The sequence below is a fragment of the Varanus komodoensis genome, unplaced genomic scaffold (assembly GCF_004798865.1).
Source record: "Varanus komodoensis strain SLA01 unplaced genomic scaffold, ASM479886v1 scaffold12, whole genome shotgun sequence".
Lineage (NCBI taxonomy): Eukaryota > Metazoa > Chordata > Lepidosauria > Squamata > Varanidae > Varanus > Varanus komodoensis.
In genome coordinates, this window is record NW_025335349.1 from 7,811,208 (window position 1) to 7,827,258 (window position 16,051).

A 16,051-nucleotide genomic window follows, 5' to 3' on the forward strand; every position below is an offset into this window, starting at 1 on the left:
CACCACTCACACAGAGTGATAAATTCTAATAGCTTTCTGAAGTCCTTGAGGAAGTAACCTGCAGTTGGTTGTTAGTCCTGTTGAGATCCTGGTCTCTACGTGAAACAGGGAAATGACCTGGATCATTGAAATTACAACTCCCAGGTACTGTTGGACTAATCACAGAATTGTAGTAGTCTTTGGAATTCAAAGAAGTTTGAGAGCAGTTTAGGGCAATTAGAGAACAAGGGGTGGAATATTTACTCTGAGCACTACCTAGCACAGGTAAGAGAATTTCTCTGAATTAATTCTGCAGTGGTGATGGTATTAAAGAGATTGCACTTCTCCATAGTCATTGCATCTCAACAGCACAGGCCAACTGAGTTGGGCCTTTATTTGCTCACTGTGACTGGTTTCTTTTTTTTTTTCTTTTTTTTTTCTTTTTTCTTTTTGCACCTTTTTTATTAAGATTTTAAACTAAAAACTAAAAAAATCAATCATCAATTACATCGGACGTACTGGGTCAGCCCCCTATAACATATCTTTTTAACATTATATAATCATATTCAAATCGATTTATAAAAATGTAAAGACATCTTTAAATCTAAGCCAAGTCCCATTTCTCCAACCAATCATAAAAAAAGGTCCCAAGTTTGATAGAAGTACTGTGACTGGTTTCCATCACACTTTGTGGAACAAAACACTTGTATTTGTAGTAAGTTAGGTGCCACAGTTATAACAGAATCTGAACTTACTGTGTTGGATAACCCAGTTTGATCTGAGAGCATGGGCAAGTTGCTTAAAGTTTGCAATTCATTATCTTCCCTCTGGATACTTGCATAGAATCCACATGGAGTAACAGTTGCTAAAGTTTGCCACAGGGGAGGGATGGTTGAGGACCTGAACCTCAGAGATAGTGAATGCAGGAGTGAAAGTTCCCTTCTATCATCAAGGAGGCAATTGTGTGTAGCTTACTGAAGAACTCTCACTTAGATCTCCCATGGATTTAAACAATTTTAATCATCCAGTTTCCCCTCTCCCTTTTTAAATCGAAGTTCTATAGTGGCATCTCTTCACCTCCGGGCAGTTTTGAGAAGAAGTGATTAGGACTTCAGTCTGATCCTGCATAATCTTTACTTTCTTATGGATGACACTTCAGAGGAACCCATGGTTTATGGTGTTATGGAGAGCTGCCAGTGAAAAGGGACAAGATGAAAACAAATGCCTTTTTTAGACACACTGTACTCTGTAAATTGTTTTGAAAATTGTTTTGTTGAAAAAGGAAATTAGTCTAAATAAATAAACAATCTTTCCCCATCCACAAGAAAAGCACCTTCACACTTTATGTCCAGTCCTGGCCAATATACTGTAAATATTTCAAGCATACATTTATACATAATGCAGTACAGCTTAAAGTATGCAAATTATGCATTAATCTGCTAATTGAAGTATTTTTTTAAAAAAATCCACAAATGCAAATATTATTTACAGTCCAATCCTATACTCGTGTACTCAGTAGTTTAAGTTCCACTAAGTTCAGTGGGATATCCTTCCAGGTAACTGGACATAGACTTAGAATCGTAATATAAATGAATAATGTCTGCCCCTTTTTTCTCACGTTGCTCATATGCCTTTAACAGCAGCCCATGAAGCACTGCTGTTTGAAGTATGGATAGGTTTGTCAGCTTTATACTTGGCTCTGTTTTATTGTCTTTAACAGGAACCTGACATATAGAAATTTAGCAGACACAGCTTTTATTTATTACATTTCAATACTACCCAATCCCAGGAGTTCCTTATCTTCATGCCAGGAAATATCTGCATGTCAGTCTATTGTTAAAGTGGCAGGAAAACAACAAAACAGAAAGTGACATCCTTAGAACTGAAAGCAGAAATGAAGGGTAAATTCTCACAAAGGAGGGGTGAAAAAAGTGGAGTCCTGCTGGAATTAATACTGGGGGCTTTCAGAAACTATCTCCCTGCCCCCCACCACCAGTGTTGCTTGGGTTTGGAGCAGGATGGGGGAGCAGCAAGCTGGCCTGGCTGACTCATAATTCAACTGAGCCAGCTGTAGCTGCCCTCAAGCTGCAGTGGTGGGTGCTTTTGCCTGGTGGTGACAGCACCACAGGACAAAGATTGGCTTGTGTGACTTGTGCTGCCTGAAGAGAGGTGGGAAGAACAAGCCAAGCAGCGTGTGGTTCAGCAGTCCACACCTGGTGCTGTGACCAAGTGGTTCTGGACAAAAGGAATATGGCAGAACAGTATTGCTGCTGTTCCCAGCAGAGGCAGCTTGAGCACATTGCTTCTACAAGACAGATGCACTAACAGCCCTCACTACAGCTTGTCAGCTCTTTTCACCAGTTGGGTTGAGAGATATTTGCCTCCTTCCCTTGCCCCTGCTAACGATCTCATACTGTCTTTATACAAATGTACAGTGCATCCACCTAAAAGGAGTATTACTGAGTTAGGAAAAGTATATTTAGCTTAGAGAAAGGGCAAGTAAGCAGGGTCATGAAAGAGGTGCCACTGAATGCAGAAAATGAACAGGGAGACATTTTTCTCCATTTCCCATATCACAACTTTGATCATCCCATGAAGCTGAATGGTGAGAGGTTCAGGACAGATTTTTTAAAAGTACTACTTCACACAGCACACATCGCAAGATTAAACTATGGCAGGAACTCCTCCCTTTTATAACAGACACCAGGGCAGGGCAGGGGTTCCCATCAAAACTCTCTTAGCTACTGCATCTTCCTGGTAACAGGATTCATGCAGGCACAGAGCCCATGTATATGATGTACAGAGACCATGAAGAATTATTCTGCATTACAAGGTGTCATGAGGACCACCACTCTGGATAACTTAAAAAGCAAGGTTATTAATGACTACAATTCTTGAGGGCTATAAGCGATCAGCAATATGCCTGTGTACATTTGCTGAAGAGCACTACTGGGGGACACAGTTGCTCTTGCACTCATATACTGCTCGCAGGTTTTCTGTGGGAAGCTCTGCAGTACTGGAATAAATGGATTTCTGTCTGATCCAACATGGCTCTTATGTTTGCCTAGGTGTATTTTCACCTTGACATAACCATTTCTCCTATCTGGTTTTCCTCACACATCCTATTTTGACAGTTTATTTTATTTATTTATTTATTTATTTATTTATTAAAACATTTTTATGCCGCCCCATTCGCCGAAGCCTCGGGGCGGCTCACATCATCAAGTTTACTGGGATCCCCATCTCTTTGGCCCTTCCTAGTCTGCTTCACCAGCCATCCAATAATGGAAAACCACCCCCCAGAAGTTTCGCTTTGTTTTTACTTCTCTTATGACTGTTTTTGAAGCTATTTCTCTTACATGCCCCAGCAGACCATGTTCTGGACTATTCATTTTGAACCTGTGCCTTTCCTAAATGAATCAGTTTGATCTGCATTCAGCCATTTAATCTTTCCAGCCCTTTGTAGATCATTAGTATTTGATGTGTCTTAAGGAAAGGTGCAACTTGCTAACCCATCAAAGTATTTCATCATGAGAAATGTACATATATATTTCATTTCATTAATTTAAAAGACCTCTAGAAGGACACATTTGATTTCATTTGTCAGTTTCTGGGAACTCACGTACATTTTCTTCTGTGTACTTCTGTAATCCTTGTGATAAGAAAAAAAGGTTGCAGGAAATCTGTCATTTTCCTCTTCCCTTCTACTTTCATATAATTTATGTATTTGAGGGTTGACCCTTATTCAATCCCTTAGTGATTTTAATTACTATTACCAACCATTATTAATGTTATTATTCTAACCATTCTTATTGGTCATAATTTCGCAGCATTTTGGAGCTCGAGTGAACAAGCTCTTTAAAACAACACAGAAACTAAGCATCTACCTTATTCTGAATCAGACTGTTTTTCCATCTAGCTCAGTATTGTTGACACTGACTGGCAGCTGTTCTCCAGGGTTTCAGGCAGGAGTTTTTCCAGTGCCACTTGGAGATGCTAGGATGGATCCTGGGAACTTCTGCATGCAAAAGTCTGCCACTGAGCTACAACCCACCAAAACAAAGTTTTTTTTAATTAACTGTTATATTACCATTAAGTATCCACTAGTATCAATCACAGGAAAGAACAGGTCAAGAAGGGAAGATCTGCAGCTTTGTACATATGGAAATTCCATAGGGAGAGTGAATGTATAATACTTTAAGAGTTTTCCTGCTTAACTCTGTTGAGATTGGACTTAACTTGGGTTACTCTTTCAAGATACTGAGATAGATTGTTTAGACTTTGATCAATGCCAGTATCTGGCAGTTCTCACAAAAAAGAAAACAGAATAATAGCATTTCTTTTCTGTTGAGTAGGAAGATATAACATTGGCTTTCACAAAAGCAGAAAGAAGAACAATGTAGGAAAAGAGATGAAAGCAATTTTCATAGTTCTGCTCTTGCCCAAGTAGGCCACAAAATATTGCTGAAAATGATGCATGCCATTTACTAACTTAAAGCAACTTAGTCCAAATCCTATAACCATTTACCAGGGAGAAAACTGTATTAAACTCAGTGAAAGTTAAGTTGACAGAATTGAAATAGGCTATCTATAAAATTGAGTATCTGTGCAAAATAGAATTGCACTGTAAGTTAATCTGTCTCTGTGTACCAACCCATAGAACAATTTTTTTACATTATAACTTTGATTGATGGTACTATGTACTTAATTATATATAGTGAATGTTACAGAGAATGCCTCTATAATATACATATCAAAATATAATTATGAACTGTATTTCAGGTGCAAAAATTACTGAATTTGACTTAGCAAATCACAGGTCTTATCAAAAGTCTCTTAGGTACCTTAAAGAAACATACAAGTTTTCCATATAAATCAAATAAAGTTTATAGTTTTTTTTCCACACAAACATCACTGACATTAGGTGTCACTCTGCCATAATGCAAGGATATTCATAGTAGTACTTATATTAAACAGAAAGGGTGTGATTTAATGAGAAAAGAAATTCTATTTGATGTTAGTTTACAAGAATTTTCCAATGTACAATCATAAATATGTCTCAGCATGACTTGTATCAAAAGCTACTCAAGCTTATTTTCATCTTGCACAACACCCCCACTATTCTAAAGGATCTCTTTAGTTAAAGTGAAAGGCTGGGGGATTTATATAATTTAATTACACCATTAAAAGAAAGAAAAGTGTATGTAAAAGTCCAAGAACAGTACAGGTCGTCTCCTGGTTACGACCAGCCAGGTTATTGAACAACCTATACTTACAAACACATGGACTGCCATAAACCATATGTGAACATTTCTGCCAAAAAGCTGTGACTATCTCTAGTGAACTATGTGACATGCTCGGCAAATTGTCATCAAAGGCCGTGCAGTTCCCTGGAGATAGTCACAGCTTTTCAGCAGAGATAATCACAGCTTTTCTTTAGATAATTGCTAGAGATAGTCATGGCTATCTCTAAATAACTATGCAATGTATTTCTAGGGAACTTCGCAATGATTTGACAATGGGATGGTAGCCTAGTTCCCTAGAGATACAGTATTCACAGCTTTTTGTCCTGGGCATCAGCTTGAGCCAATATGTTTTTGGGTAACCTTTGGTTTTTCTTTACCATTTGCCTGTGTAACCAGGCCCTCAGCTGCTACAAAGGCCATTATTGTAAGAAAAAGAAAATGGCTATACAAACAACCCTAAAGGCCTGCTTCAAGAAAGCAACACCAGTGGTAACCCCACTCTCTCCAGCAACAGGTCCATCTCCATCATCATCAGTTGATGTTAGGCTTAATGTTACCTCAAGAATATTCTAAACTGTTTTATGAACTGTTCCTTTCATTTGTTTTTAATAATACTGTCTATCTACACACATACATATAAATTCTCTCTTTTTTCAGTACCTCTAGTTTATTTATTATTACTATATTAATACTATTACTACATAGAAACATAGGAACAGAGCAAGTCAGAAGAGATATCCCAAGCCATCTAGTCTGACCCCTGGCTCCAGCTGGCTCTGCTCATGCCATGCCTACCATGTTACAATGCTGTATTGTGTTTTTATCATTATTTAAGATACTTTGGTGAATGTGGAAATGTTTCTTAAGTATGGTGTATGTATAGAAAGGTAAAATATTAGCACGCTATCAGGAATGAGCTAAATCACACACTTGTTCCCCCCACCCCCATTTCTGTTTTAGAGTGAAAATTACCACAAGACTTAATTCTAGTAAAACCATCAAGCCTGTTTAAAACTAACCAAGTTCCTGGTTAATTCAGGGTTTGAAACCAATTTCCAATCATAGTTCTGAATCCTTGCTTAGGCTGTATTTGGTGGAGTACTCTCATTGATTAACCATGATTCAGCTATTTGTGGTCTGCATACCAAAGTTACCTAAGATCCCACTCTATTAGGAGGAGATATGTGAGATCTACTATAAATGACTAAGCTACTTGGGACCAAGCACGTAATAAGACTCCAACTTTTATATTTAAAAGAAAATACGTATTAGGATGATTCTGAGAAATTTTGCAATAAGTTAAATGCAAAATTTTTTCTTTAAAAACCAAAATGAATCTTTGTTACAGCTGTCAGTAAGAAGTAACATGTCGTATAAATTACAGCAGAAACACTACTATATATACCCATCAAAGTCAATGGTAATATCTTAGATGGTTGTAAAATCCATTTAGTTCTATGTATGACTGAAGTTAAGCATCCCTACCTTTGTGCTAGCTACTTCACTTGAAATTACCTCCTTCCCCTGCCACCTTACAGTTACTCAGCAGCTACCCATGTACCAAGATGGTATGCTGCTGAATGGTCCTAAGAATGGATTGGCTTAATTGGTCCAACATCCTAATGTGTACATTAAGCAATAATTTGAGTAAATGCTGCAGTGCTTCCTTTCTCCTCACAATACCTCTAATCATAAATGCATTGCCTAAATCTAGAGAAACTGCTTGCAGCAACACAATTATCATTAAACCCTCATTTTATTGGTCCAATTAAAATATATCCTTTAAACTGCACATAATTGCACCAATTAATGCTATTAACCTCATGATATATACAAACATATTCTACAGAGTTATGCATATCATTTATGTGGACTTTTTCTATTGTAGCTGATGCCAGTCTTGGTACAGATGATATATATGATGAAAGAGGATGCCAATGTGATGTATCAGTAGAAGATCTCACCCCAGCACTTAAAACTGTTATCCGTGCTATTAGGTAAGTATAAACTACAGTAACAAGGGAAAAATGATCGCTCTTTACAGCCAGAAGTACCTAGAAGAAACACTATTTCAATACTTATACATTAATAAGGGTGTTATTTTTAGATTAAGTTTGGGTTCACCTGCTGTCCAGGTGATAACTCAAATCATCTGGTGGTTAAGTTGAAAAGCAGGCTTTAGATTCATTCATCCCTTCCACTAGATCATCCATGCAGAAGGTGCTTGTAACAAAAGTGTGTGTGAGAATGTGTGTTGTATGCAAAGCAAAAGTTATGCAAAAGGACAGCAGCTTTAGAAACCTCATGATATATGTCATGTGGCACAGGAACTGCACACAGGAGACTTCATTCAATGCTTTATGCCAACTTGGAGGCAGCAAGCTGCACCAGAGCTTAATTTGGGATGCCACAGCAAAGGGCGATGAATACTTATGCAACCAAGAAGTGCCAGTTTTGTTTATGTAACTTTTGTGCCACAATAAAAATACTTTGCACCTTCACAGTGTTGATTGTATTGTGTACATCAGGTAATAACTGGGTCAATTTAATCAATTTCAATTCCTGACTGTAATACAACAAAATGTGGAAAAGGCTTTGAATACTTCTACAATGCACTGTACATGCTGGACTAATAAGCATTTGATAAACGTTTTGGGCATTTGTTGATTTTTAATTGCATTTTGTAAAAAGCAGGTAGTAGGATACATGTACAGCAGGACCCCTGTATCCATGTGGATTGGTTCCAGGTATCTCAGTGGATGTCTAAAACCCCAGATAATAGCAAATACTGTATTTTATATATATAATATATACATTTCTTTTTTCACCATTTCATCTGTTCTTACCTCATATGATTCTTTTCTTTCCCTATTAGAACAGTAATTTTTGCTTTCAGAAAGCACTTTATGATCTCTCTTTGGCACTTTAAAGCACTTTACGACTGCTCTTTCAGCCGAGGTCGTGTTAACTACAAATGCAGTAACTGAGCCACTGGATGCAGGGATCCTGATGAATAGTGAAATACACTTGGCATGGTGGGTCACAAGTTGTACGCCTCTAATCCGGATGCTACGTCAACATTTTAATGTAATATCTATCAGCATCCTTCATTCACCTTCATTAATCAGGCTGGCACAGTTTAAAAAATTGGATCCATTCTGCTTTTTTGAGGGCCCATCCATTTTTCTAATATAAAATGGAGGCTGCAAACCATGAAGCTTTCTCAATTATGGATTTTTAAAATATACATTTAGGTAAATAGATGCTGAGTTTCTTTCATGTGAAAGGGAAACATTACCCTCTCCTGAGCTGTATTCAACCTACATTAGGATATTCCTGCATGAGTTTGCTACACAGTGGTCTGGTTCGCACGCACTGGCAATCCAGAGTATATTCTGAAACATGATTGATATTGTTGTTGAATTGTGGGTTGTTGTTACACATGAACCTTACACTATGATTTCACAGTGGATTTTTAACCACAAACCGTCCAGCAAGAGATTTCATTATTTGTTGTTGGATTGTTAAAATGTAATACAGGTTTGTACACAGTAAAAATGTATGATTCAACAACAACCCATATTCAAAGCATGCTCTAACTTGTTTTTATGTGAACCAAGTCAGTGGGTTGCACTTCAGAATATATATATATATTCTATAGTCAGATGTATATTCTATAGTACAATTAGCATTATTCAAGGCTGAACGCTAGGGAGGAAATACAGGTTAAAATGGTGGGAGAGAAGAAAATGCATTCCTCTTCCTGTAAAATAACAGTGTTATAACAATACTACATTTCTAGACTTAAGTGTAGTTCTATCCATGTCTACTCAGAATTAATCCCCAGTGAGTTCATTGGGACTCATTCCCAGAAAAGTCTGACTAGAACTGTCATCTTAGGCTCCAACTCTATTCAGACCTACCTTCAGAGCTAAATAGAGCTTTATTCTGAAGTGACATGCATAGGATTTCAGTATTAAAGTAGTATATTTTTGTTAGCATATCACTTCATATTAGTCATAGAGACCAGCAACTTGTAATCACAAAGGCCAACTACAGTTGATTTCTTAATTTGAAATTAAACTGATCTGTTTAATTAAAAATAAATTACATTTCTATCCCATCCTTTGCATAGCCTCAGGATGGCTTACAACAATTAAATAATCATATAAAATACAATTAAACATTAAACATTCAATAATAACAATCATTCAGGATTAAGAGAAGGAGAGAAAGAAAGGAAAAGAAAATGCAACTGTAAAATGTTATTAATTTCTTATTAAAATTATTAATTTAATTATGAAAGGTCTTTACCTGGCGCCAGAAAGAGTTTAACAGAAGGCATTGACCCTTTTAGGATCTGGTGAGTTTGTATGTAGGTAAGGAGATAGAAGCACGGGGTGTGGGGTAAGTAAGATTTAGGAACGAAAAGCTTCTTTTACATCCCCCATCACTTTGTGCATAGGAAAGAATTATTATTTCATATCCAAGGATGCAATGCAAACATTGGATAGAGCATATTCACATATGTAAGGAAACTTTACTGATCTTTCAGCAAATTGAGTATATAGGTAAGTTTACTTTTGAGTCACATAAAAATAAAAGTTGATTGGGCAACAGTATCAAGGTTCTTTATATGGCCTATAATTCTAAGGTGGATTATAACTGCTGAACTAAAAATTGCCTAAAGGACAACTGTGAAGAACATCACACTCATAATTTTTAAAAAATCCACATGAACAGATTTGATGCAGTAGCTGCACAATTATGAAAAGTCCATATAATTTTTACTGGAATATTCTGTTTTCAGTCTTCTCTCAATACTGTTGCATCAAAAAAACCAACCAAAACAAAAGCCCTCCCGCTGAACTCAGTGGAAATCAGTCTATATAATAGAAAGAGATACTGAACTCTGTCCTGATACTGCATATGTTAGGTATATATAACCTTGTCCAATTCGTCTTGGTCAATCCAAAATTCTGTGATGTATTATGCATCACAGCAAAAAAGTTTGGTTTATTTGAATCTGACATAATTACGTAGGTACACCTAGGCAAAGTAAATCAACTATTGTGAGAAAAAAATAATCATGAGCCTGGCAAAATGAAAGTTTTAAAATCTATTCATATCACAGGCAGAAAACTAAGCACTTTCCTGTGTCTTCCATCATAAAGTTATTTAAAAGTTCTTAAGTTTGGCCCAGTCATGCCATTAACTTGGAAAAACAGGCTTTGTATGGAGACAAATAACCTGTCATATAACAAATAATTACAGTTTTATGGAATTCTGCTTACAGCACTGTAGAACTATACTTACATCAGGAACTGCCTTGCTGACATCCTACTCATACAAAATATGTAGAATCTTATTAAATTAGATTGGAAAATGCTTCAGCATAAATAGCAGTAGAAATGAGCTAGCAGCATAGTTCACCATCACTGATTATAGAGAGAAAGCATGTATTCCATGACTGATTTCATCTTACGTAAGCTAGTCTGAATTAAAGTTGGTAAGCTTAGAAAGCTCTTATTTAAATGGGTGTGAGTTATGGAAAGAAGGGTTCTTGTGGAGAAGACAAACCCTTGGAGATTGTATTTTAGGTTTGGGTTTCAAATCAGCAATAACAAAAAGCAATTAAATAAAAGAGTGGCTGTTCTAAACAAATGTATATGGGTAAGGAAGAGGTTTATTAATGAGAAACAATTTGAATAAAGTTCCCCCTGTAAAATGAAAATGTAAGTACCTGTACAATACACATGAAGACAATGTTAGGGCCTAAAAATGCAGACTCTAATACAAGTCGCTTTCAATCATATATAAAGTGGTGATTCTAAGTCTAAAGTGCCATGTCTAAAACATACATGTATAAAGAGCCATGAGAGCACAATGAAGCCTCTTTCCATAGGCTCTTCTTTCATCCACATTTCCTCCTACAAGGCTTACTTCCTATACTGGTGCTCTGCATGAGTGAGAAAGCAAGGGGCAAGGTCATTGAAGAATGAATTATGGAGAATCCCTTTGGTGCTTTAAAACATAGTACACATCCCTCTTTAGACATAATTAGGACAGAGTCAGATTTCAAGACACAAGCCTACTACAGTTACAGTTTGGGTGTTAATGTTATAAAGTATGCCTTTGTGTCTGATTAAGTACTTTGGGATTTGGACATTTGTTGACACCAGTGAGACCAGATATTGGCTTTTAAATTTAGATAAAACTAATTCTTTTTCATTCCATGGATGTTGTATATCTTTCATGATATGTAAGTTCTTGAAAACAACTCATTTATTTATTTAAAATATTTATATCCCATCCTATACTAGAAAAACGTCCCAGGACAGCTTACAAAATTATAACAATCAATAACAACAACAAAAAATTACAACCATTAGTAACAACAACAAATAACCACCGTAAACAACAAAAACATAATATCAGCAAAAAATCTAAAGCAAAAGCAAAAACAAAAAAAGCAACTGTGGATGTTAAAACCGATTAAAAGTTCTAATCTAAGGAATTTAACTTATTTGTTGTAAGCCGCCCTGAGGCTTCGGCGAATGGGGCGGCATAAAAATGTTTTAATAAATAAATAAATAAATCTTAAAATGACGGGTAAATAAAAAGGGTCATATGTTTACTTACCCCAGCAAATTAGAAATGATGGAAGAAGGCATCTTAAACCACATTTAATTTGCTACATAGGCATCAAAAGTTCAAAAGCAGACATAATCGTCAGCCAAATTAAAATTATGTTGATTGTTCAAACTATTTTGAATGGATAATCCTATGCATATGAGTTATTATGGACTTGTTTTAATGTGTAAAGTACATATTACTCAAAATAATGTTTCTTCTATAGAATCATGAAATTTCATGTTGCCAAAAGGAAATTTAAAGAAACTCTGAGGCCCTATGATGTCAAAGATGTTATCGAACAGTATTCAGCAGGCCACCTAGACATGTTATGCAGAATTAAAAGTCTTCAGTCACGGTAAGGGAAAAAAATCCTTTTACACAGAACCCCCTCTATATCTCCAGATGAATTGCTATAGGTTTCTTAGACCAACATAAACTGAACCATGTATTTTTATTTTTCTTGGTACTATTTTCCTTTAGCTTTTGCAGTCTGTAGTTCTAGAGGAGATTCCTTTTCATTTCCTACAGGTATTTACCTATCTAGGTATCAGAGAACCAATTCATACGATCACAGTCATTTTGAATTTTCAGTGATTCAGCTGTGCTTGCCTTGTTGTGTTTAACCGTTATATGATATGATTACACTGTTAGATGATTAAAGATAATAAAACTGTATAATATTCAAAATACAGTCCTTTAGAAATATCAGGATCTGCTAAGAATCTATCTTCAGTACTAGGTTCAAAGGGAAAGCATTTCCTGTTAAAATGGAAATTTTCATTTGCATATTGAATTAACTTGCAGAGTTGACCAAATTCTTGGAAGGGGACAAATTGCCTCTGATAAAAGAAGTCGAGAGAAGAACACTGCAGAGAATGAGACAACTGACGACCTTAGCATGCTTGGGCGTGTAGTCAAGGTGGAAAAACAGGTATTTTTTTGTATGAAATTAGTATATGGCATGCTAGAATATCAGTGCCACTTTGTATTGTTTCTTTTGTTATTCTTTGCTATTGTCTGTTTTTATCTTTTGTTTTTAGCTGTTTTAAACTTATTGATGTTTTTTCTGATTTTATGATAATTTTATTGTATTTTTATAGTCTGTTTTTATGGACTGTATGAATTGCCCAGAGCGCTTTGGCTGTGGGCTGTTACAAAAACAACAGCAGCAGCAGCAACAACAACACTGTTGACATTCCACTGATACCAGTGCGACTGTGGTAGCATAAGTACATAGAATTGATCTGGAAGCTTGTAGATCATACTGTAAATACTATATAGAAATATCAGAATTTTTACAGTAAAGCTTTACTGGAGCTGCTCAGAGCAGATCGCAACCTGGCTGGGACACATGTGATGGATGTAACATTCTTTTTTCAGCAAAGAGTTTTATGTAAATAACTAGTCAGAAAATTCATGGAAATTTATTTGTTTCTATGCTGAGCAATCAGTTGCATGTTATGTTACAATTTCCTGGTGGTGCTATATATTTCTGAGGTCTGCTTTGCAGTCATTCAGATCAGAGCATTTAGTGTAGTGGTGCATATGACACAGAACGATGTTTCTCCTGACATCAGACTTGCATTTTTTATTTTTAAGTGAATCTTGAAGACGCATCATTTGTACAAGTCTTTCCTATCTAGTATGTAGATAAAATATTTTCTATCTAGTTCTTTGAATTGTGTGCAACTCTGAAATCTTTAAATACAAGTCATTTATAAATACTTGCAATACATACACATTGTTTTCATAATTTTCTTTTTCTTCTTCTACTTCCAGGTCCAATCAATTGAGTCAAAGTTAGACTCCCTGCTGGATATTTACCAACAGGTCTTGAAGAAAGGGTCTGTATCTGCACTGACTTTGGCCTCGTTTCAAATGCCACCTCTTGAATGTGATCAAACTTCAGATTATCAAAGTCCTGTTGACAGTAAAGATCTGTCTAGTTCTGCCCAGACTAGTGGATGTGTTTCCAGATCTGCTAGTGTAAACATGCCATATGGCCTACAACTTATACTGACACCAAATGAACTTAACCCTCAAGCTTACTATGCTTTCAGTCCAACTATGCATAGTCAAGCCACACAGGTGCCAAATGATGGGCCTGTAACTCTATCAACTAATAATGCACTAAACCAAATAAACCAGACATCTAAGCCAACAGCACCTACAACATTACAGATACCGCCTTTTTCTTCAGTAAAGCATATCAACAGGCTGGAGCCTATACAAAATATTCCTGTGAGCACACAGGAAAATACTTCTGATGTCACCGCTTGCCTTGTTGCTTCAAAGGATAATGGACAAATTGCACAATCTGGTGTGACAAAGGATCTTTTGTGGAGAAAAAGCCTCGATGCAGACAGGGAACCCCTAGTCTCAGTGAAACCAATAGCCCAAATGGATATAGGGAAATCACTGTCTGTACAAAACCTTATACAGTCAACAACAGAAGAACTGAATGTACAGATTTCTGGAAGTGACACAAGTAGCTCAAGAGGTAGTCAAGAATTATACAGCAAATGGAGGGAATCAAAATTATTTATAACTGATGAAGATTTAGCAGCAGAGCAAGAAAATGAGACTTTTGAAGCCATTTCCCACCCATTAGTGGAAACAACTCTCTCTACTGACTCTCTAAGGACTGGAATGTCAAGATCATCTCAAAGCATTTGCAAGCCAGGAGACAGTACTGATGCTCTCAGCCTGCCTCATGTCAAACTTAAATAACATTCTTTGGATTTTGTTTCAAATGCGAAGTAATTATTTCAGTCATACACATCACAGCATGAACTATTTTGAAAACCCTTTTAATGATTTTTTAAAAACCATTAAATTAATCAGGAAGAAAGACAGTTGTATGAGTCCATATCTTTTAGTTGCATGAAAATGCATGTTTAGATGATGGATAAAATTCTACATTATACCTACATTTGATGGTACTTTCTTTTAGTACCACGGGTATAAATGAGGAATCTACAAAATTAATGCTACAGGTTTATTAAAGAACAAAAGATTTGAAGACTTAAAAACCACAGTGTTTCTGCAGTACAAAAGCAAAATTCTCAACATATTAAAAGTATTTTGTTGCTGGGTTAAAATACATGCTATATTATCTCCTAAATTAGACCATAGTTAAGTTTACTATAACAGTAACAACAAAATATTATCTACAGCTGCTAGTGAAAGAAACCAGTAATACGAGATTTAAAATAGCTGCTATTTGCAAGCTAAATTTAAACAACTATTTTAGAAAAATGTTGGTTTCTGTATCCCTTGGGAGTTATAGAAATGGGACAAAATATTTTGCACAGCACTTTTTAAGGATTTTGTGGCTGAACATTTTTTGCTATAAAATGTTCAAAATTCCAAGTTGTCAGGGATGACCTTTAATGTGAAATTTTCTCTATCTTAAACTTTCAAAACGTATTGATGAACTCCTTGTGGATCTGAATTATCTTCAAAGAATCTTTGAAAGAAAGAAATGGATACTTGGCCACAGATGTAATATTTTTCCCATTAATGATGTAGTCATTCTTTAAAATGATATTCTGAGACTGAATTATAGCACAATCAGAGGCTGGGTGAAAGAAAAACTACTAGATATGGTATTAGAGATCAAACTGGGGGAAGGGAAATTAAGGAAAGGGGTAAAAGGAGACTATACAATATAGTTTTAAATTAGTTAAGAATATAATTTTTTTGAACTTTTAAATATTTTCTTTCTTAACTAAGACTGAAAAAGTTTTATAACAACACACTTTCAAACTAGAAAAAAATAATTTCCTCATTAAATTTAAAATACGAATAAAATCTGATGAGCTGAAAACTACCTGTCAAATCATCCTAGCTTTTCTACTGGTAAGAACTGAAAACACAGCTCCTGTCTACAGAAGCAGTTATTGTTTGGCTTTTTATAACAGGAACCTAAAAACTGGTGTCTCTTTTGAATATGTTTTAAAATAGTCTCTGCCCCCAAATGCCATCCATACAGGTTTGCAATTCACAGGTTCAGCAAACTGATTCTCCCACTCAGTTTTACTTTCTTCCTATATGTCATTAGGACTGACCCAAAGCAACAATGCTAGTAAACATTTACAAGTTTACACTTGAGCTTTGCCACTGAATCTTTGAAGAGTCTAAGCACATTCCAATCCCGCTCCCCATTGGTAAACAATATTGTTTATGTA

General features: G+C 35.9%; 1 protein-coding gene across 5 annotated transcripts in view; it reads left to right on the forward strand.

The window, feature by feature from the left end:
• Positions 1–14,636, forward strand: part of KCNQ5 (potassium voltage-gated channel subfamily Q member 5) — a 370,992-nt gene extending 356,356 nt beyond the window's left edge. For 4 of the 5 annotated variants that reach the window (XM_044422148.1, XM_044422150.1, XM_044422149.1 and 1 more), the window contains 4 exons: positions 7,114–7,222; positions 12,085–12,216; positions 12,666–12,792; positions 13,641–14,636. In XM_044422148.1, the coding sequence (XP_044278083.1) occupies positions 7,114–7,222; positions 12,085–12,216; positions 12,666–12,792; positions 13,641–14,591 (1,319 nt within the window). In that variant the 3' untranslated portion in view covers positions 14,592–14,636. The remainder of the gene's footprint in view (positions 1–7,113; positions 7,223–12,084; positions 12,217–12,665; positions 12,793–13,640) is intronic. The other variant, XM_044422152.1, reaches the window with a different exon arrangement.
• Positions 14,637–16,051: the final 1,415 nt, after the last annotated feature.